The sequence below is a fragment of the Balaenoptera borealis genome (genome assembly GCF_965194805.1).
Source record: "Balaenoptera borealis genome assembly, chromosome: 15".
In the NCBI taxonomy this organism is placed as follows: domain Eukaryota; kingdom Metazoa; phylum Chordata; class Mammalia; order Artiodactyla; family Balaenopteridae; genus Balaenoptera; species Balaenoptera borealis.
This window is the reverse complement of record NC_138871.1, coordinates 8,418,108-8,442,267: the sequence shown is the minus strand read 5'-3', so window position 1 is coordinate 8,442,267 and position 24,160 is coordinate 8,418,108. Positions and strand designations below refer to the sequence as shown.

Sequence of the window (24,160 nt, the reverse complement as noted above, 5' to 3'; positions counted from 1 at the left end):
ACAATATACCTCGGAGATTGCTTAATATCATTTCATAAAGAGCTTCCTCATTTTTTCTATAGCTGCCTACTATTCCATCACACAGCTACTTAGTCATGTCCCCCGGTGATGAATGTTTAGGTTATTTCAATCTTCCTGTTATATACAAGGTTGCAGAAGTAACTGTGCACATATATCATTTTGCACATGTATACCTGTAGCATAAATTCTGAGAAGTGAACTCAGTTAAAAGGTATATGTTTTGATAGATACTGCCAAGTAGCCCTTGAAGAAGATTTACCAAGTACCAGCAGTGTGTTGAGAAGGATTCTTGGTCTACAGTCCATCATAGACTTACGAGGGTCTGGAATCTCCCAAAATTATATAAAAAATGCACTCATACATTTCTCTGGGGAGAAGATCAGTAGCTTGCCCCCAAATTCCCAGAGGGTCTGTGGTCCACTTAACGATGAGGCAGTAGGGAAATGAACGACTTGGAATCAGAAATATGCAAGTTACTGAAAAAGTGATTTATAAACTCTTATTCAGGCATTTCATATTTGTATCTGCCTTTTCCCCACAAGCAATCTACTTATTTTGCATTATTCCTCAGACTCTCAAAAAAGCAAATGGATATTTGATATTCATGTTCTATGTAGAGGACATTAAGATGTACCACTCAATCTCGATTTTTTTTTGAATTTTCACTGACTTTGTAGGACCTGAATATGTAAGACCAATGTCACTATTCTCGGTACTCCGCAGAATTTTCTACTTGGAAGAACACACAGAGATGGTGTTTAGGATTCAATTCCATGAACATCAGCGTGCTGCTTGTTTATTAAGTGTCCAGGACAGAATTATATAGAAGACAAGTCTTTTAATTAATCAAGTTCAAAGGGTTCTTCATGAACCTGGGATTGCTAGGTGTCCTTTGGTGGGCATCTGTAGGTGCAGATGGACACTGCAGGGCCTCTGTCAGGAGCAGCCCAGCACATCTTTGGCTGTGGTTATTTTGGGACTTCTTTGAAGTTAGGGACTCACCCTCGCAAGAATGGACGTGAGGAAGGTATCTGCACCGTTCTAAACAAAAACGGATGGATAATAAAGCCCCACGTAGGGTATGTGAGGGATAGGGGCAGGGGAAGGCACAGGGTGACCCCCTCTGCACAAACAAACCTCCTTCAGGCTGTTGGGAGAACCGTCCCTGCCTTTCTTGGCACCCCAAGTTGACCTTTGTGGTGAAAGGAACATCTGGCTGCACACCTGTTTAGACTCAAGGATGAGGGCACTGGGGGAGGGTGTCTCAGGTGTGCTGCTTGGCCCCATCTTAGGGACCGACGGGACCTCTGAGGGGAACAGACTAAGGAGTCCTGGTCTGAGAAAGGCTTCCTCGGTGTCCTACAGACGTGGCCCCCGCATTCCACAGCCCCGCAAGCTGAGCTACTATAGTAAGTGGTTGGGAAGAGTCAGGGTGACTCAGGCTGTGGTGGTGAAAGGCTTACTTCAACATACTGAGTCTTCTTTTAAGCTGTGAGGACACCCACCAGCGAAAATGATCCTTGGGTGCTGCAGGGTTGGGGCAGGAGGACAGGCGTGGCTCTCTTCCGTTGCAGGGATGGAGCTCCTTCTGCAATCAAGGTGCAGCCCCGCCTTCTGCCCAACTCTCCACCACCACGCTGGGCACTAGAACCTCGTGCCAGTTTAGCAAACACTACCTGGGGCTGTGTGCTGGTGGGGGGCTCACAGCGGCACACGTAAGAGACTTTCTCATGCTCATGCTCTCTTGAGCTGTCAGGACTGATGGAAATAAACAGCTTTAGAGCCAGAGACCTGGGTTAGAGCTCATCCCCAGCGCTGCCCATCTGAATGACCTTGGGCAAGTGCCCCTGATGTGAATTTCCTCATCCGTGACTTAGAGATAATGCTCCTTCCTCACAGGGTTGCTATGAGTGAATGAGGTGATATTCTCATGAATGCATTACATGGAGATTATACATACATACATACATACATACGTACATACATTTATTTATTTATTTATTTATTTTGCCACCCAGCATGTGGAATCTTAGTTCCCCTACCAGGGATCGAACCTGTGCCCCCTGCAGTGGAAGCACGGAGGCTTAACCACTGGATGACCAGGGAAGTCCCTAAACACTGGGGGTTTTTTTGGCGGGGGGGTTGTTTTTGTTTTTGTTTTGGCATTCCATAGATATTTACTGAGCACCTTTTATGTGCCAGGTACTGCTATCAGTCTGGGATACAGTGGGGAGCAAGATAGACAACATACCTGCCTTCAGTGAAGCTTCTGTTTTATGGAGAGATAGGCAATGAACAAATGACTATATGAAATAATGTCAGGTACCGTATGAAAGATGAAAATGCTACCCACAGTCCCTGGCACCCACACTATTGGCACTAAATCAATGTTAGTTTCTTTCCCTTCCCAAATATCTCAGCTGTAAGTCAATATAGGAGTAATTTCTAGCTAAAACCCTATCTATCAAATTAACAGAATTTAGGTCTAGCATCTCCAGTCTGGTATATAGGGCTGAGGGGCAGTGGCCAGGAGTCCTGTAAGAAATGACGATAATGATAGTACCTTCCCTGGTGGGTTGTAGGGGGGATGCAGGGAGAGAGCACAAGCAGAGCCCTTAGTGCCCAGCACATGGTAAGTCCTCAAAACGGAAGCTAGGTTGAAGGAAGAGCAGGCAGCAGAGAGGGCTTTGCTCTGTCCTTGAAGTTGACAAGAGGGATGGGATCAGCCCTCAGCTAGGTTAGGTTGCTGTTTGGTTAGGAACCAGCTGATGGGCAGAGGGGAGGGGAGAGAAGAGAGGAGGAGAGGTGTGGGTGGGCTTATGGGCAGCGACAGGCTCAAGGCTGGTCAGATACAGAGACTGAAGCCATGTGTAAGTGGTGACTGGAATGAGACCAGTCTCTGGGGGACCACTCAACTGGCCATCTCCCAGTGGTGAGTCCAGAGGCCTCCCTCATCCCCCTGCCTCCCCAGGGCTCATAGCAAACGTATAGGAAGGGTTAACAGTCAAAGGATAGGAACTGGGGATGGAGAGTGGGAACTGGCTGAAGGAGCCAGCAAGTTGGGTCCATCAAAGAGGGACTGAGAAACGCAGAGGCAGTGGAAGCAAGACAAACAGAGGCACTTCTGAGGGTGCTCAGCTGGGTGTGGCGGTGCTGGTAGAGAGGTGGCAGGGCAGTTCATCAGTCATCTTTCCTGAGAGTCAGGTGATGTTTACGGAGAGCCAGTCCTTACCAAGAGACGGTCTTTATTGCAAATGGCGTGGAAACAAATAGTCTGGCATTGCTTCTAGTAGTAGAAACTCTTTGAATCTAGTCTTACCACTTAAGAGGTTGATGACCCTAGGAAACTTAATCCTTCTGAGCCTCAATTTCTCCATCTTTAAGTGGAGTCCATATCCATACCTACTGTGCCAATTAGGGTTTCATGTGACTGGGAAAAAAAGCCAAAGAGCAGACCAATGATGGCTGAAACAATGGAGAGATTTATATCCCTATGACTACGAAGCCCAGTGGAAGGTAGTCTAGGTTATACAGCTGTTCAAGGATGTCTCCAAGAAATAGGCTTCCTTTAATCTTTATGCTTCACTGTCTTTGTGTGTGACGTCCACCCTCATGGTCACAAAAGAGCTGCTCCACTTCTAGGCAGAGTGTCCACTTTCCAGGGGGCAGGGCTGAAAAGGGAGAGGATATTAGCTTTTTTTGTTAAGTCTTTGTCTTTTTATTGGCAAAAAAAATCTCTCCCTTGAGACTCCTGCTTATATCTCAATGGACAGACCTGGCCACACCTAGCTGCAAAAAAAGTGTCAGAAGATGAGTTTGTATGTGTGTATGTGTTGTGTTTGTTTGTTTGTTTGTTTTTAACTAAGTATGTTGCTACCATGAAAAGAAAACCAGGGCTCTGACAGTAAAAAAAGGAGAGGTAGGCAACTAGCAGTCTTTCCAAAACTCTCTCACAAGATGGTTGTGAGGATTAACTGGGATATTATGTCCCCAACAGAGTGCCCAGCACATGGAAGGACCCTAAATCAATGTCTCTTTTTTCACTCTGTGGGAGACACATTGACAGTGGTCTAGAAATTACTCTTTGGGAGTAGATGCTTTGGAAGCCACATGGAGATCTGGTGGCCTCACTCTGTAGAATCCCAATAGCCAAGGTGTATTACCCATGACCCTAATACTTTAAGCGCTCAGAAGTATAGCCCAGCACTTTAAAAGCATGGACTCTAGGCTTAGGTGCACTGAAATTGAGTAGTTTGGTTAGTCAAATATTTCTCCCAGATTTTTTGCCACCAAACTGTGAGCCCTCAGAGGGCAAGAGCTGAGTCATTGGTCTTCATACTCTCACTATCTGGCAGTGTTTGCTTTGTTTATTGAATTGAATTTACATCTTTCCAGGAAGTCACTCTCCACTGTATACAGGATTACTATTTGAGAATTTCACTATCTAGAGCAAATACTAGGGATTTTCACGTCTTTTTTTTTTTTTTCCTGTCTCTTCCTCTCTCTTTCTATCTCCCCTTTTCCCCTCAAAATGTATCATTTCAGCCACCTGAAATGGTTATAGAGCAGGCCAAAGGTTTTCAGAAAGTTCCTATTTACACCATCTCCTTCTGTTACAATGATGAGATTGCAAATGGATTTTTGAAAGAGCTTGCTTCTTTGACTGGAGGAAAGTTCCATTCTTACAGTTTTGGTTACAAGGATCCCTGTCCTCCAGAGGCTGTTCAGGTAAGAGCTTAATGGGCTGAGAAGAGAGTGTTCACTTATTTCAGCACTAATGGCTGGAGGCCCATGGATGATACTTTAATTGGGAAAACAGCAACCACAAGGACAACTAAGTTGAGAAAATGAATCACTTAACAGTGAGTGTACTACAAAATGTGGTCTAAGGACCACCTGAGCTAAGGCACTTGTGACAATGCAGATTCCTGGGTCCAACTTCAGAGCTACTAAATCAGGCTCTAGGCATAGAGGCTTAGGAATCTTAATATATTTTGTTTTTTTCTATGCTTTTTATTATGGAAAGTTTCAAACAAACACAAAAGTAGAAGAGTATATGGACCATGTACCTATCAGTCAAATTTAACAATTATCAACATTTTGCCAAACTTCAGGAATCTGTATTTTTAACAAGCATCCTGGGGGTCCATACATAAAGTTTGGTAACCACTGCCTGTTTACAGACATTTGTGGGAAACTTTCAAAAAATTCAGATGTTAGGTAGTTGTCTTCTGACTTCTCAGGCTGTATAACCACGTGACACCTGATAAAGCAATCCATTCTAATGCACTAATGGGAGAAAGTAAATAAATTCTATGCTCCAGTCTTCCAGTCTTGGCCTGATGATATGCATTTCAAGAATACCCTTCTATGGGCTTCCCTGGTGGCACAGTGGTTAAGAATCCGCCTGCCAATGAAGGGGACATGGGTTCGAGCCCTGGTTCAGGAAGATTCCACATGCCGCGAAGCAACTAAGCCCGTGCACCACAACTACTGAGCCTGCATTCTAAAGGCCGTGAGCCACAACTACTGAGCCCACACGCCTACAGCCCATGCTCCACAACAAGAGAAGCCACCGTAATGAGAAGTCCGCGCACCGCAACAAAGAGTAGCCCCCACTCGCCACAACTAGAGAAAGCCCGTGCGCATCAACAAAGACCCAACACAACCAAATAAATAAATAAATATAAAATCCTTTAAAAAAAAAAAAAAAAAGAATGCCCTTCTAGAGAATGTGGTTTTTGTCTTACTATCTGCTCTGAAGAGTGACAAACCACAGTACTGATCAATGCTTACATGTGAGGAAACTACCAGAGTCTGGGGAATGAATCATCCAAAGGAATTGGAGGGAACAGTACTCTGAGCTCACACAAGGCAGAGAATACTGACTACTTCCATCAGTTATACTGGAAAACCTCATGATCTTATGGGCATTGGGTAGAATTTAAAGAACGATCTTCCCTTAGCAGTGGGAACAACCAAACACTGCTCCAGTTCTGTCTAGAAAATCTTAAATGCAAGACCTGAAAGGATCAGTCCATTTCCAAGGAACTTAACTGTATCCCTGAACAAACCCCAAGAATAATTATAGGAAAGCAAAAATATCCACCACTCAGCAAAGTAAAATCGACAATTTCTGACATCCAATCAAATAGTACCAGGTATGCAAAGAAGCAGGGAAATACAGGTCCATAATGAGGAGAAAAAACAAACAGAAAAATTGAAACATGTAAAACTGACTCAGATGTTAGTATTAGGGCATGAGAACAGTTATTGTAACTGTATTTGATATGTTCAAAAAGTTAGGGAGAGACATGGAAGATACAAGTAAGACACAAATCAAACTTCTGGAGATAAAAAAGTACCATGTATGAGATAAAAAAAATACATATAGTAGGATGAACAGCAGATCAGACATTGCAGAAAAAAAGATTAGTAAACTGCAAGATAGCAATAGAAATATCCAAAATGTAACATAGAAAAGAAAGAGAATTAAAACCAAAAAAACAAACCAGAAAAATAGAAAACAAGGCATCAGTGAGCTGTGGAAAAATTCAAGTAGCTTAAACATATATGAAGCAATAGTGACCAGAAATTTTACAAGTTGGATTAAAACTGTAAATCCACAGATCCAAGAAACTCAATGAATCCCAAGCACAATAAACATGAAGAAAACTACACCAAGTTACATCAGAATCAAACTTCTCAAAAACAGTGACAAAGAGAAAATTTTAAAAGAAGGTAAATTATGTACAGAGGAACAAAGATAAGAATGACAGCAGATTTCTCATTAGAAACAATGCAAGTGAAAAGAGAGTGACGTGACATTTTTAAAGTACTGAAAGAAAAACAACTCTCAGTGTAGAATCTATACACAGAATATATTTCAAAAAGCAAAGTTAATAAAGGTATACAAAAACTGAAATAAGTCATCACTGATAAACCTGCAGTACAAGAAATGTTAAAGAGAGTACTATAGTAGAAGGAAAATCATACCAGATAGAAATACAGATCTACACTAAGGAATGAAGAGCAAAGGAAATGGTAACTGCATGGGTAAATATGTGGTTTTTTTTCCTTGTTATTTAAATCTAATTATAAATAACTGGAGGGATTTCCAGTTCCAGCAATAATGGAGTAGCCCCATTCCTCCTAGGTCCTCTGTCTTACAGCTTAAAAGCCCTGGACATAACAAACAAGCAAAGGAAGACTCTGAAAAGTAGAAAGAAGGAGGTGGAATGCCTGGGGACCTCAGAACTTAAGGAATGACATGGCATGAGTTCTGTGGGTTTTGTTAATTGTCTTCCATATACCCCAGATGGGGCACTGCCAAAGCCTCCAACCTGGAATCGCTAACAGGCACAGACCCAAAAAATGACCCAAGAACAACCTATATCCCCTAGCTTAGCCAAAGACCTTTTTGGCAATACCTGCCCTACTCCAGCCATACACCAATGGGAGGACTACATCCCCTTCCCCAGGATTTCAGTGGAGCTGAACAGGGAGATGATCTTCCATACCATCCACCTGCTCCGTGGAAGGAAGTGATGGTGCTCTGATATCCCTGTCAGGTGGTATCAGTATATCTGCCCAGAGAGCTAATATTCCAGCCCCGACATGGTGGAAGCCAGTGGCAATGCTTCTCTGCTGGGGTAGTGTGAGTGGGGCTGAATGGAAAGATGATTCTCCAAACCCCACCAGGCAGAAGCAGGTGTGCTGCAAATCCTGTGCTAGGGTAGTATCAGAGGATTGAGAGGGAAGCTCTCAATCATCCATCCCGCCCGACTCCAGCAGAAGTAAGCAGTGCCCTCATTCCCCAAGCAGGGTATTGTCCAAGGCGTCCAGTGGCAAGCTGAACCACTGTCCCCCCAGGCAGCACTGAGACTTAACAAGGCACTATGAGGTCAGGGGTGTCACTTCTGTTCTTCACCACAACCTTCATGGCAGTGGGATCAGCAAGGAGCTAAGCTTCCGCAAACACCCAGCATCAATGAAAATGAAAAAGTAAGTGTGGGCTGGGGATAGGTGACACTCCACTTTCCCCCATCCCTTGTGTCAGTGAGGCTTGGTGGAAAGCTGCCTCCACAACACCCACCAGCATAAGATAGATGAGGTAGTGTGAAATAGGACTAACCCCACAGCGGTCCTCCCCCAGTGGAGAGCTGAGCCTCTACCTCTACCCAGCATCAACAAGGCCGAAGGAGGTGTGCTATGTGGGGCTACTCAGTGCTCTGTTAGCCCCTACCCTTCGGAGCTCTGACTGTGAACTAAGTGGAGATAACTGTCCCACGAAAAGAGAGCTGAACTCCTGACTCTGGCCACTGTGACAGTTTGCCTTGATGAAAACAGCTGAAAAAAAAAAAGGAATCACCAGATACACAGGTATGCCCAAAATGAAAATGAACTTTAGCTGTAAAAGTTCCCAAATATATAAAACATGTACCAGAAAAACAGGTTTACTGGAGTAAGTGAGAGGACTAGCCAAAGGGACACAGCCACAAGTGGCCCCCTCTGGGAAGCCTCTTTATCCCCATGGTCCTGAGACTCCACCTCTGTTCAGAGACGCCAGAGTGGGAAGGAAAAATAGGAGGGACCCAGCCCAAGCAAATGGTCCACTCCAGGAAAACCCTTTATCAATGGGTCAAAGAGAAGTTCTCAATTTGCTTAGAACTGAATGAAAACAAAAATGCACATCAAACTATGTGGAACGCAGCTAAAACAGTGTTGGGAATGAAATTTATAGCACTAAATGCTTATGTTGGAAACAAGAAAACGTACTGAATCAACAATCTGCATTCTCACCCCAAGAAACTAGAACAAGAAGAGCAAAATAAACCCAAAGCAATCAGAAGGAAGGAAACAATGAAGATAAGAGCATAAAAATCAGTGAAATTGAAAATAGTAAAACAGTAGAGAAAATCAATGAGACAAAAAGCTGTTCCTTTGAAAAAAAATTCTCTCAAGAATTTGATAAAACCTCTCAGAAGGCTGACAAAGACAAAGAGAGCAGACACAAAGCACTAATATCAGGAATGAAATAGGGGACATCACAGTAGGTGTCACAGTCATTAAAAGATAATAAAAGGAATACAACAAACAACATTGCATTCATAAATTTGACAACTTAGAAAAAAAATGGACCGCTTCCACAAAATCCACCAACTACCAAAATTCAACCAAGATAAAATGGACAATGTGAATAGCACTAAAATTATAAAATAAACTGAATTTATGATTTTAAAACTTCTGAAAAAGAAATACCAAGGCTCAGATGGCTCCGTGGAGAATTTTACCAAACAGTTAAAAAATAATTAAACCAATTTATTTCAAGAAATAGGAGAGATCACTTCCTCATTCTCTTTACGAGGCCAGTATTGCCTTGACACCAAAACCAGAAGACAGTCTTAAAAAAAAAAAAAATCCACAGACCAACATACCAATGAACAACGATGCAAAAATCGTCAGTAATATATTAGTAACCTGAATCCAGCAGTGTATAAAAGAATTATACATTATGACCAAGGGGGATTTTATTCAGATATACAAGGCTGGTTTGACATTAGAAAATCGATCAATGTAATCCGGCATATTAACTGGCTAAAGAAGAGAAATCGTATGGTCATATTATTGTGCACAAATATCCTTGACCAAATGCAACACCCTTTAATGATAAAAAACTCTCAGCAAAATAGAAATAGAGGGGAACTTCCTCAACTTACATCAACTTAATACCTATGAGTAAAATCATACTTAATAGTGAAAGATTGAATAACTTCCTCCTAAGATCAAGAAAGTGGCAAAGGCATCCACTCTCACCACTCATATTTAACATACTACTGGAAGCTCTACCCATGACAACAAGGCATCTCTTGCCTTGTTAACAAAAGGCATACAGATCGGAAAGGGAGAAATAGACCTGTCCCTATTTGCTCGTAACATATTGTCTACACATAAAACCCCAAGGAGCTAAAAAACAAAACAAAACTCCTAGAACTATTAAGTGAGTTCAGCAAGGCCACTGGTTACAAGATCAGCACACAAGATTCAGTCATATTTTGAGAAGTCAAAATTAAATATTCAATATTATTTACAATTGCTCCAAAGAATATGAAATATTTAGATATATATTTTAAAAATATGTACAGGATTTTTATGCTGAAAATTACAAAAGGCTGAAGAAAGAAATCAAAGAACACCTAAATAAATGGACAGGCATATACCTTGTTCATGGATTGGATGACTGAACATATTAGAGATCTATTTGATTTATAGATTTAATTCAATTCCTGTCAAAATCCCAGAAAGATTTTTTTACAGACATGGTCAAGCTTATTCTAAAATCTATATGGCAAGTCACAGGCCCTAGAAAACCCTACAAATCTTGAAAAAGAAGAATAAAGTGGGAGAAATAATTGCAGTATTAAGGCTTACAGTGTAGCTGCATTAATTAAGGCAGTATGGCTTTTGTGGAGAAACAAACACCTAGACCAATGAATAGAGTATAGAACCCAGAAGTATACCCACACAGTATGCCAAACTGATTTTTGACAAAGGTACAAAAGCAATTCAATGGGGGAAGGAGAGCCTTTTCAAAAAATGGTTGGAGCAATTGGACATTCAGAGACAAAATAGTGAACCTCAACCTAAACCTCACCCTTCATGCAAATATTAACTCAAAATGGATTATGGACTTAAATGTAAAACATGAAACTATAAAACTTCTGGAAAGAAATATGGAAGAAAATCTCAAGGACCTTGGGCTAGGCAAAGAATTTTTAGTCTCAAGACCGAAAGCATGATCCATAAAAGAAAAGATTGATAAATTGGACCTCATCAAAAATAAAACCTTTTGCTTTGCAAAAGGCCCTGTTAACAGGATGAAAAGACACTGGGATTGTCTGCCATTCCCTTGGGAGAAACTGGATGAAGAGTACATGGGATCTCTCTGTATTATTTATTACAGCTGCATGAAATCTACAGTTATTTAATTTTAAAAAGACAATTTACTGGTAAAGCAAAAAATAATAATAAATTCAACATCTAGTGATAAACTGCTCAATAGACACAAATTACCAAAACTCTCTCAAGAAGAAATAGATAACCTGAACAGCCTTACATCTATTTAAGAAATTGAATTTGTAGTTAAAAAACCTTTATGCATAGAAGCCTCCAGGCCCAGATTGCTTCACTGCTGATTTACATCAAACATTTAAAGGAGAAAATAATATCAGTTCTACACAAAATCTTCTAGGAAAATGAAAGGAGGGAATACTTTCATACGAGGCAAGCATTAACCTGATACCAAACCCTCACAAATACAATCAGACAAGAAACTTATCGGCTAATATTCCTTATGCATACAGAAGTCGAATGCATAATGACCAAGTTGGGTTTATCCCAGAAATGCAAGTTTTGTTTAACATTTGAAAATTGATATACAATTCACCAAATTAACATACTTTATTAAAAACTTTACAGTCATCTCAATTTATGCAGAAAAAGTTTTGACAAAATCCAACACACTTTTCTAATGAAAGCTCTCAGCAAAATATGAACAGAACAGACTTCCTCATTCTGATAAATGGCACTTAGGAAAAACCTACAGCTAACACCATACTCTAATAGTAAAAGATTGTACGGTTTCCCCCTCATATCAGTAAAATGACAAGGTTGTCTGCTTTCACCACTCCTATTCAACAGTGTAATGGAAATTCTAGTTAGCCCAATAAACCAGAGGACAGGAAAACCATCCAGAATGGAAAGAATGAAGTAAAACAGTCTTTATTTTCATTCAGCATGGTTATGTATGTAGAAGATCCAATGGAATATACAAAAATGCTACTGGAACTAATCATTGAATTTAGCAAGATTGTAGGATACAAGGTCAACATACAAAAATGAATTTTGTTTCTACATATTAGCAAAGAACAATAAAAATTGAAATAAAAATTATCATTTACAATAGCATCAAAAATACGAAACATGTAGGGACAAATTTGTCAAAATATGTGAAAGGGCCTGTATACTGAAAACTACAAAACATTGCTGAGGGATGTATCTTGTTTACGGGTCAGAAGACATCACAATGTTAATAAGTGCGTTCTCTCTCAATTGATCTTTAGATTCATCACAATCCCAATCAAAATCTCAGCAGGCTTTTTAAATTAAAAATTGACAAACTAATTCCATGGAAACTTTGAAAAAGAAAATCAAAGTTGGAGGACTAATGCTACCTGATCTCAAGACATATAAAGCTATAGTTATCAAGACAGGGTGGTATTAGTGTAAAGATAGATATATAGATCAGCAGAACAGAATAGCAAAACCAGAAATAGACTGACACATATGTAGACAACTGATTTTCAACAAAGATGCAAAGGCAATTCAGTGGAAAAAGGATATAGTTTTTTTTCCCCCTCAAAAATGGTGTTGGAACAATTGGACAAAATAAACACAATTTCCTCCATACATCATGCCATATTCAAAAATTAATATGATACATGGATCCAAATGATACATGGATCCAAATGTAAAATCTAGGTCTTTTTCCAACTAGAGGAGAACATATGTTAGAACATAGTTTTAGTGTCTCAAAAAACACTTTGAGACACTGTGTTAGCCCCCAAAAAAATTTTAATAGGATATCAAAAGCATAGTCTATGTAAGAACAAACTGATAAATTTGATTTGATCAAAATTAAAAGCTTCTCTTTAAAAAACAATGCTAAGATAATGAAAAGACAAGTTGTAGACTGGGAGAAAATGTTTTCAAATTGTATATCTAATAAAGGACTAGTATCCAGAACATATAAAGATCTCTCAAAACTCAAAGAAACAAAAAATGAGCAAAAGATTTGGGCAGACACTTCATCAAAGAAGATATATGCATGGCAAACAAGATCATGAAAAGATGGTTAACATCATTTGTCATTAGGTAAATACACATTAACCATGATGAGATACCACTACACAGCTATTAGAATGGCAAAAATTAAGACAACTGACCTCATCAAGTGTTTGCAATTATATGGAGGAACTAGAACTCTCATTCATTACTGGAGGGAATGTAAACTAGTACAACCATTCTGGAAAAGTTTGATAGTTTCTTTAAAAGTTCAACATCACCAACCATATGATCCAACCATTCCATTCCTATTTATTTACCCAAGAGAAATGGAAGCAGATGTCCATACAAAGACTTGTGCACAAATGTTCACAGCTTTAGTATTTATAATAGCCCAAACTTGGAAACTCAAATGTCCATCCACAGGTGACTAAATTTTGAATTCGGTATGTAATAGAATACTACTCAGCCATAAAAATGAATGTACTAGTGATTCATGCTACATCATGGGTGAATCTCAAAATAATTATAAAAGTAAAGCAAGCTAGACCAAAAAAGGGGTATATGCTATATGAGTCCATTTAAATAAAATTCCAGAAAATTGAAACTAATATTATATAGTGACAGAAAGGAGATGAGTAGTTGGTTGGGGGAAAAGAGGTTTTGAGGCAAAGGAAAGGCGGATTTACAATGGGAAACTAGGAGACTTTCGGGGGTAATGGATATGTTTATTATCTTCATTGCAGTGATGACTTCACAGGTGTGAATGTCAAAACTATTCAAGTGGCACACTTCACGTACATTCAGTTTATTATAATATAAATGAATTATACCTCAATTGGGCTGTCTAAAAAAGGAATAATATAAGAACTACATGAAATTCTTTAGATTCTTCTTTTCCTGATACAGTTCGTTTTCTGTTAGAAATGTTTGAAATCTAAACTCTAATCTCGTAATGCATTAACTTATTTTGGCAGAATGAAGATCTGACTCTTTTAATTAAAGAAATGGAGCAGGGACGCAGTGACCTGGAGAGGGTACAAGACCTTTACTCAGAGTCCTTGGTCATGGACTGGTGGTACAACGGAGAAAAGGATGGAGACAAGTGAGTACAGCAGAGCTCCCACTTCCCCATCGCAGGGGGTCCTCTAGGATGCTCTGCTGGATCTCTTTGCCACTTCTTTCTGCAATGCTTTGTGAGATTTCTTTTAAAGAATCACATAGTATGATTATGTTAGGATTTTTGTTTAAGCAAAGGGAACTCATAATCTAGTAAATTAATAATGATTGGCGGACTTTCCTGGTGGCGCAGTGGTTAAGAATCCGCCTGCCAATGCAGGAGACACGGGTTTGAGTCCTGGCCTGAGAAGATCCCACATGCCACGGAGTAACTAAGCCCGTGCGCCACAACTACTGAGCCTGCGCTCTAGAGCCCGTGAGCCACAACTACTGAGCCCGCGTGCCACAACTACTGAAGCCCATGCACCTAGAGCCCGTGCTCCACAACAAGAGAAGCCAGCGCGTTGAGAAGCCCGCTCACCGCAACGAAGAGTAGCCCCCGCTCACACAACTAGAGAAAGCCCGGGCACAGCAACGAAGACCCAACACAGCCAAAAAAATAAATAAATAAATAAATAAATAATTTAAAAAATATATTAAAAATAATAATAATGATTGGCTTAGAGAGGCCACATAGTCATCCTTATATGTAGATTCTGAAACCCTTGCATGGGCCCTAAGGATGTCTCATTTCCACCCAGTGTGTACAATACCCCCCACCAACCAAAGCAGTGACGGAGCAGAGCAGGAGTGCCGTGTCATGAAGGAGATCTGACTCAGGGTCAGGAGGCCAAGGTCCAGACTTCACTCTGTGTGACCTTGGTGGATCTCCATATTGTCCATTGCTATGGGTCTCAGTTTCCTCATCTTTAAAATGATGGCTGTGGTGGTAGGATTTGGGATAGATGATTCCTCGGGTCTTTTCCCATCCTATATTCTAATATGTTTATTTTGGGGAGTTTTTTGTTTGTTTGGTTGGTTGGTTGGTTGGTTTTGTGGGTTTTTTGGCCGTGCCACATGGCTTGTGGGATCTTAGTTCCCCAACCAGGGATTGAACCTGGGCCCTCGGCAGTGAGGGCGCAGAGTCCTAACCACTGGACCGCCAGGGAATTCCCTCTAATATGTTTCTAACTAGTAGTTCTTAAATAAAGATCAAAACCACCCTAACAAACACTCAGAAAATGTGTCAAATCTTATTTAAATGATTTCACATTGTACACACATTCAAGTGTCACAGCTTCATATAAATACCCCATCAGAAGGATGTCTTTTTATTTAAAAGAGTGATAGCAAAATGGAAAGAAGTTGAAAATACATATTAATCAGGATTTCTCCTTCTTCGAAATTTATTGTCTTCCTCTTAGCAAACATTTAATATGGGCTGGGGGCAGGGCATGAGCATGGAATCAGTAAAAAGATAAATGTTATACCAGGCATCTCTTATATAATGAAATTTTACAGCATTATTTTTTTTTAATTTGTTTGGGAAAGCTTAGATACATCTCCTAAATCTGGAGAATTTAAGCAAATAAACTAAGAAATAAATGAGCAGCACATCAGTGTCAATTATCTTCTCTATACTTTCAGCTAGTACCTTACCTGTCTTCTTCCCCTTGCTTAATCAAACTAAAAAATCTCAGGACAACATGACCAGCTATTGCTTGGAAGTTGGTTTGGTCAGTTGACTGTATCTGCTATTGATTGGCTAGTAGATGTATTCTTCATTTTTTATATGTATATATATTTTAGGGGCTATACAGAGCACGTTCTAGAGTCATGCAGAGGAATGTTTTAATCCAGACTTCCCACCATTACATGTTAGTAACTTTGGGCAAGCTACTTAACCTCACTGAGCCTCAATTTCCTCATCTATAAGAGGGGAATAATGGTCATCATAGGGTTGTTGGGTGGATTAAATGAGGGCATGCCTGGCACATAATAAGAGCTCTGAATTAATATAAAGAAAAGAGTAAAATGCAGTGCCTCATTCTATAGATATTATGCTTCTGTAGTTCCTTATAACATATCATTAGGAAAAGTTAATTCGCCTACCTAGCTGTGGTCGAAAACAGATTTGAGTTTTTTACCAGGTGAAATAAATGTTACAGCCTCCAAATCTCATCTCCCTTCTTTCTTTTTTCAAACATTTACTGAGTACAAATCATACGCCAGGCGAACTGGGGTGCACAGATGAATGTAAGCCTGGGCCCTTGTCACAGGATGCAGTGTGGTGGGGCATCATGGGACACTGGGCGGGTGCTCCGTGGAGATGGGCTTGGAGGGGGAGGTGAAGGAAGGAGGGCGTGCTTTACAGTGTTGGAGCAGGAGGTTGTTCTGGAAACTCCCTTCTGTGGCTGCTGTGTTCAGAGTGTCAGAGAAGGTGTGTCTGGGAAAATATTTAGGAATTTTTTGGGGATCCCTCCTGGCCCCAGATCTTCAACAGAATGGTTTGCCATGATCTGGTGCTGGCAGAGGGTTCAAGGCAAGGGTTTCCCTTCTCTGGCTTTTATAAGAGCTAGCTGTTCAACCCTTTAGTTAGAGAAAAGGGTTTCTATAATGCTTTCTGCTTTACAACAGACTCTCTCGAGTTAATCCTCTCATCAGCTCCATGCTGTTAGGGCCCAGCTGATGTTTCCTGCAGTTCGTGGGTGAGGGAAGTGATGAAATTTAGCGGATTGAGCGACTGCACTTAGTCACATAGCTGGGAAGGAACAGAGCTGTGATGTGAGCCAGGGCTGGGCTCCTGTCCACTCTTCCGCGGGGGCAGAGATAAATGACTATTCTTATTTTAACCAAATGCAAGGGGAGAGGCTCACTTCTTAAGCTTGCAGCATTCAACACGATTGTATTGATCTAACTCTGCCTTCTTGAGGGAAATTTTGTTTCCCCCTCCTTTTTTTTTCTTTCATCTTCTTTGTCTACTTTTTATCTAAAACAGGCATCAAAAAGAAATCTGCTCCATTGTTTCAACCCCAGAAAAATGTGCAAAATCTCACGCTGATGTCGAATCAACACGAATGTTGAAAGTACCAGAGGACCTGTCAAGTCAAAAGATTCAGAAAAAGAAAGTCCTCCACGCAGGTATCAGTGAACAAAATGGTTTGACTCTCATTACCAGTTTTCCTTCAATGCAAGAAGGTAGAATAAAGCTGAAGCCCCATAATATTTTAAAAGAAGCCTAAACCTGTGTTTTTTAAATTGAAATTTTTATCGAAGTGATTATACATTCACAAGCAGTTATGAGAAATAATACAGAGAGCTCCCGTATATCTGCTCTTCACCCAGCTTCCCCCATTGGTAACATCTTGAAAAAATAGTACAATTTTGCAACCAGGAGATCGACATTGATACAATCCACGATCTTACTCAGATTGCCCCAGTTTTACATTTGTTCATTTATGTGTGTGTGTGTGTAGTTCTATATGATTTTATCATACGTGGTTTCATATTTCCACCATCACAGTCAAGATACAGAACATCTCCATCACCACAAGAATCCCTGGCATTGCTCTTTTATAACCACAGCCATCTCCCTCTGACACCCTTTCCCAACTCTTGGGAACCACTAAGTTCTCCATTTCTAAAATGTTGTCATTTCAAAAATGTTATATAAAATGGAATTATACAGCACATAACCTCTGGGTTTTGGCTTTTTTCACTCAACATATTTTCCTTGGGATTCATCCAGATTTTTGGCAGGTATCAACAGTTAAATCCTTTTCATTACAGAGTAGTATCCTGTGATATGGATGTACCAGAGTTGGTTTAACCATTCATCTGTTGAAGGACATCTGGGTTGTTTCCAGTTTGGGGCTATCACAAATACAGCAGTTATAAACATTTTTGTATAGGTTTTATGTGAACATAATTTTTTATTTCTTTAAGATAAAGCCCAAGGGTGCCATTGCTGAGTCATATAGTATTGAATGTTTAGTTTTATAAGAAACTGCCAGACTATTTGCTGGAGTGGCTGTGCCATTTTATATTATCACAGCAAAGAATGAGTGATTCAGTTTCTCCACATTCTCGCCAGAACTTGGTATTGATTGTCACTATTTTCTATTTGAACTGTTCTGATAGGTGTGTAACGTCTCATGGTGGTTTTTACTTGCATTTCCCTAATGATATTGAACATCTTTTTCTGTGTTCATTTACAATATATCCTCTTCAGTGAAATAGATATCCTCTTCCATATATCCTTTTCAGTGAAATGTCTGTGCCCATGTGCTTTGCCCATTTTCTACGTGGATCGTTTGTTTTTTATTGGTGAATTTTGATAGTTCTTCATGTATTCTAGATACTAGGTCTTTATCAGATATGTCGTTTGCAAATGTTTTCTCCCAGTCTGTAGCTTGTCTTTTCATCCTCTAATTAGGATCTTTTGCCAAGCAAAAGCTTTTAATTTTGATGAGATCCAATTTATCAGTCTTTCCTTTATGGATCATGATTTTGGTGTCAAATCTAAGAACTCTTTCCCTAACTCTAATTCCTGAAGATTAGCTTTTATGTTTTTTCCTACAAATTTTGTAGGTTTATATTTTACATTTAAGTCCATGATTCACTTGAGTTAATTTTTGTATAAGGTGTGTGTTTTAGATCAAGGTTTTTTATGTTTGTTTGTTGTTTGGCCTATAGATGTTGCTTCGGCAGCATTTGTTGAAAAGGCTATACTTACTCCATTGAATTAATTTTGCACCTTTGCCAAAGATCATCTGGGCATATCTGCGTGGGTTAAATCTAGATTGTATGTTCTGTTTCAGTGATCTATGTGTATATCTCTCCACATAGATCACTGATCAATGTCTTCATTAATGTAGCTACATGGTAAGCTTTAATATCAGATACAGTGATTCTTCCAACTTTGTTTTTCTTTTGCAAAATTATTTTAGCTATTCTAGGGCCTGAAATTTCTGCTTAAATTTTAGAATATGTTTGTCTGTGTTTACTAAAAAACCTCTCAGATTTTGATAGGAATTGCATTAAATCTATGTAGATCAATTTGGGAACAGCTGACATCTCTACAATGTTGATTCATCCAGCCTCTGAATGTGGCATGACCCATGAACATGACCCCTGACCATGACCATGTATTTAAATCTTCTTTGACGTCTTACAAGCAGCATTTTGTAATTTTCAGCTTACACATCCTGTACATATTTTGTTAAGTATATACCTAATTATTTCATTTTAGTATTTGGAACAATTACAAATGGTACTGGTTTTTTAATATAGGTAGCCATATGTTCATTGTTAGTGTATCAACATGTGATTGATTTTGTGTGTTGATCCCATAACGAACAACCTTACAGAACTCACTTAATGGTGCTAGGAATTTTTTGGGTTTTGTGGGTGGTTTTTTTTAAATTTTGGTGTGTGTGTGAATTCCTTACTGTTTTCACATATACAATATGTTATCTGCAAATTTGGACAGTTTTATCTTCTTTTCCAGTCTTTCTGGCTTTATCTCTTTTTCTTGCCTTGTTGGCAGAAGCTAGAACTTCCAGCACTATGTTTAATAAGGGTGATGAGTGTGGGCATCCTTGCCTTTATCCTGGTCTTAAGGGGGAAAGATATTCAATCTTTCACCAGTAAATATGATTTTAGCTGTAGGTTTATTGTAGATATTCTTTATCAAGTTGAGGAAGTTCCCCTCATTCCCAGTTTTCTGAGAGTTTTTATCATGAACTGGTACTGGATTTTGTCAAATGCTCTTTCTGTGTCAAATGATATATCATATGGTTTTCCTTCTTTAGTCTATTGATATGATGGTGGATTACACTGATTGCTTCAAATGTTGAAGCAGCCTTGTATGGCTGGAATATCTTCCACTTGGCCTTAGTGTTTATTTGCAGTGCTTTGAATGTAACTCTTTGTATGGTTTTTGTAATGGCTTCTCTGGGTATTATAACAGCATATAAATATGACTTATAACACTTCTGGTATCAACATTTTACCACTTTTTGTGAGTGTGGACATCTTACTTCAATTTAGGTTTCTTTGCCTTCCCCAGTTTTAAATATCATTGTCTTGAGTATCAGGTGATGCTACAGTTTTTATTTAAATCATCAAATATGATTTATAAATCTCAAGAGGAAAGGATAATCTATTGTATTTACCATATTTTTGCTCTCTTTTGTTCTTTCTTCCTTCCTGATTCTCCAAAATTCCTTCTTTTATCATTTCCTGTCTGTCTGAGGAACTTCCTGTGTTCAGTCTTTAAAGGTAGGTCTGCTAGCCACAATTATTTTTTATTTTTTCTTTGTCTAGGAATGTTTTTATTTTCTCTTCTTTCCTGAAGGACATTTTTGCCATATTCAGAATTTGCAGTTGATTGTTCTTTCCTGTCTGTAGTTGAAAAACATAGTGCCTTTTCCTCAGGCCTCCTACTTTTTAAATGTGAAATTTGCCGTTGTTCAAACTGGTGCTTCCCTCTAGGTACTGGGTCCTTTCTCTCTGGCTTGCTTTAAAAAATTTTTCTTTGTCTCGAATTTTCAATGTTTAACTATAACGCATCTTGGCATGGATTTCCTTGGGTTTACTCTGTTTGGGGTTTGCACAGCTTCTTGATTTGTATGTTGTATCTTTCACCAAATTGGGGAAGTTTTTGTCTATTACTTCTTCAAATGGTCTCTCAGTCCCACTTCTTTTCTCCCTGTCTTGGGACTCTGATAATATGAATGTTGGGTATTTTGCTATTATCCTACAGGTCCCTGAGGCTCTGTTTATCTTTTCTTATTGTATTTTCTCTCTGTTGTTAAAATTGGCTGAATTCTATTTTTCTGTCCCCAGAGTTCTCTGATACTGCCCTCTGCCATTTTCACTCTACTATTGAGCTCATCCAACAAGTTTTTTTTATTTCTCTTATTTTTAGTTCTACAATTTCCACTTGGAAACTTTTATAGCTTCAATTTCTTAGCTGAGATTTTCTATTTGTTTATTTGTTTCAAGAGAAATTGTAATTAATTGCTGAAGCATCTTTCTGACAGCTTCTTTGGGATCCTTGTCAGATAATTCCAGCTTCTGATTCATCATGGTATTGGCGTCATTTGATTGTTTTTTCTCCATCAAGGTGTGATTTTCTTGATTCCTGATATGATGGATGATATTTTTACAGTATCCTGAATGTTTTGTCTATTCTGTTAGGGACCCTGGATGCTGTGTAAATCTTTTATTTTAGGAAGCAGTTGTCCTGTTTAAAGTTAGCTCATAGGTCATGGCCTGCTCTTGTGGGTTGTGGTTCCAATGGTAATTTCATTTTTCACAGCCTTTGTGGTGTTATCTTGGTGCTTGGTTTCCTGGTGTCACTGGGGCTCCTACTGGTGCTGCCTGAGGGAGCAGAGGAGTATCCCAGGCCAGGATGCTAGTCGCCTCTCAGTGGAGGAAGGTTGTGGTGGCTTCCCCTGCCACACACACACTGTCTTTTGCGTGTCCCCATGTCTCTGGGCAGGAGAAGAGAGCCTCAACCCTATAGGGACCAAGAGGCATTCGCTGAAGCTTGGTCCCTCTTGCATGATCTGTCCATTTGCCCTGGTGTCTCTGCCTTAAGCCCATGGGGACAAAGAGGATTCCCATACTGGGCCACTTGTGCAGTAGCATCCCTTTTGCCAGTCCTGCCTGCCCATTCCAGTAAACGTGACTTTTGCTAGAAATGCTACTTGCCACTCATCCTGAACATTTTAATGGCCTTTTGTCATTTGTACCATTTCACTTAGATTTGGGATTGTTGCTATTGGTAGGCATCCCTGTGCTGAGTTTTTATTCTGTTTCAATTTTTAATTTAGAAGAGTGATGAAATGTGGTGACTGACTGTACAGAGCTGGGGGAGTAGTTAAATCCTTGAATCCGCTGCCAGATCAATATACTTTTACTCATTATTTGCAAAGTTTGGGAATAGTACAGTTGTTATGTTTGGGGACTTTGGGAGCTAAATTTCATTTTCATTTGGACACACACCTGTTGTTTTTGCCCAGCGATTTTGATCAAGGTGGCCTGCCGGTGTAGTCAGGGGCAGGAGTTCAACTCTCCTATGTGGATCATTCATCTCTTTTGCTCACAGACGTAGCTCCTGAGAAAATTTATCCTTCTTAATTCCTTGTTACAGAGGCAACAAAACAGGAATCACCCTGTTTGTTGCCTAGAAAAACAAATGACACATAGCACACTCCTAACTCCATGCATGGAGACCACTGGTGTTATCTTTCTGTGCAAAAGATAGACAATGCAGATTATTAGCTAATTTTCACTCTAATTGTCTAATTTCCTGTAAGAGAAGGTGAGTCCCTTCTTGTCGAAAATAAGGCGCATTTCATTTATGAATACTACATAAAGCCTTGGTACTACAGAAGGCATCCAGGTCGTGAAGTACAGAACACATTTACAATTAGTGTGGTTTCTGTGACCATATGGGAAAAGTAATCAGCATGTCTTGGTACAAACTTATTATCCTCTAAAGCACACAGATTCAGTATCAGAATTTGATAAGTGTCTACTTCCTAGTTGAAAGGACCCAACAGAGGGTAGAAAATAATATACATAAAGGCTTAGACAGCAACTGTGGTCAGCAGAGTTTCTAAAATGAACTACAGAGATGTCCCGCTCTAAACGCTGCAAGCTGTGAATGTGATGGGGCATCACTCCCATGATTCTGGGAGTGATAAGAGTGTTATGTGACCTCGGCCAGGTTCTCTAGGAGAGCCCAGTGTACTCGTGTGAGCCCCTGAAAGCAGGGTCTTTTACCAGCTGGTGGCAGAAGAGGAAGTCAGAGAGATTTGGGGCATGAGGGACATCGGTGTGCCATTGTTGGCTTGAAGATAGAGGGGGCCCATGAGTAGGAATGGGGGTGCTTAAGGAGCTGAGACAGGCCCCCAGCTGACAGCCAGCAAGGAAATGGGACCTCAGTCCTGCAACTGCAAGGAAATGAATTCTGCCAACAACCTGAATGAGCTCGGAAGCAGATTTCTCTCCAAGAGGGGCAGAGTTTGAACTCAGATCAGTGGAACAAGCCATTACCGCAGCATTTACTTGGTGGCAGTACTGTCCCCCTGAGGGTTGGGAGACTGAACTTTCTTTCTTTTTAAAGGATCCAAGAATGTAGTTGCATCTCATGAAATACCTCCTTCCAGCCCACATTCCTTTAACCCTTCTCCCTGTGGTACCCACAGAACCAACCAAAACCAGCCTGCTCAGGAGCCAGCTCTCCACCCTCAGGAGCTCAGCTTGCAGTGAGAGGAAGGACGGCCTTTCCAATTCCAGCAGCTGGAACACTCCAAGCGACAGAGGCAAGCCAGCAAGGGTCTCTATGTCAGGAAGCCCAGGGTGGTCTCCCCTCCCCAGTGTGTCTGCTCCTGAAAGAGCTGGGTAGAGGTACTTTGGGGGGGAAACAAATCATTTTTCAGTGAGTCCAGATAGCTTCCTCTTCAAAGGACTCCCTTGTAAATCAGGTCGGCTTGCTTTAGTGAACTGGATTTTCTTAGGGTCAGACTTGCGTATATGGTGCCTGGGTGTTTAATACACCCGTGGCTCGTGTAACCGCGGCACTAGTGGTGATGCTTGCTCTCACTCCGTGGTTTGAATTTGAAAACCTAATACTTCATAGTTGGTTTATTTTCTTCCCCTCATTCACAGGTGGCGCCATCCGACAAGCCCCTCTCTGACCCATATTGTCAGCCTTTTGGGGGCTAAATGTGAGGAAAACGAGACTTTTCCATTCAATTATTATGACTAGTGATAATATCATTATTCTTAAAATAGTAAATTTTAAGAGTAAATTTCCTAAAAGTTTAATTCCTGTAGCACTTTTCCCTATCTTTCAAAGAGGTGATAAGTAATAAACCCCCAGCTAAACACACACATCCACACAAGCTCCTAAGTAGTAGGAAGCACCTGAGGGACAAATTTACACCTGTTGTTACTGAGCCATAGCTTAATCAAACCCTGTGTTCTTCAGTGCTGATCCGTGTGATGCCTTTTCCTCTGTTTCAGTTAACCTGCCCTATTTCCGGAATCTGCTACATGCACAGTCCTTTAAGGGGCCTATCCCATGATGATTGGGATATGATTTCTTAGGCATTTAACTAGCTCACTCCCAAACATCCCTTCCTTCTACATGCTGCTGATTCAACTAGCTCATATACCTTTTGATTTATGAATCCAAGCTTCTATAAGGATATACATTAAAAACTCCAAATAACATTTTCAATAATTTGAAAATGTGAACTTATAACTAAACAGGACCTAG

General features: G+C 40.1%; 1 protein-coding gene across 1 annotated transcript in view; it reads left to right on the top strand.

The window, feature by feature from the left end:
* The window catches only part of VWA3B (von Willebrand factor A domain containing 3B), a 211,000-nt gene that overhangs the window by 116,880 nt on the left and 69,960 nt on the right, over positions 1-24,160 (top strand). The window contains 4 exon segments of the mRNA XM_082356117.1: positions 4,567-4,749; positions 13,842-13,969; positions 16,862-17,004; positions 23,085-23,201. Of these exon segments, the coding sequence (XP_082212243.1) occupies positions 4,567-4,749; positions 13,842-13,969; positions 16,862-17,004; positions 23,085-23,201 (571 nt within the window).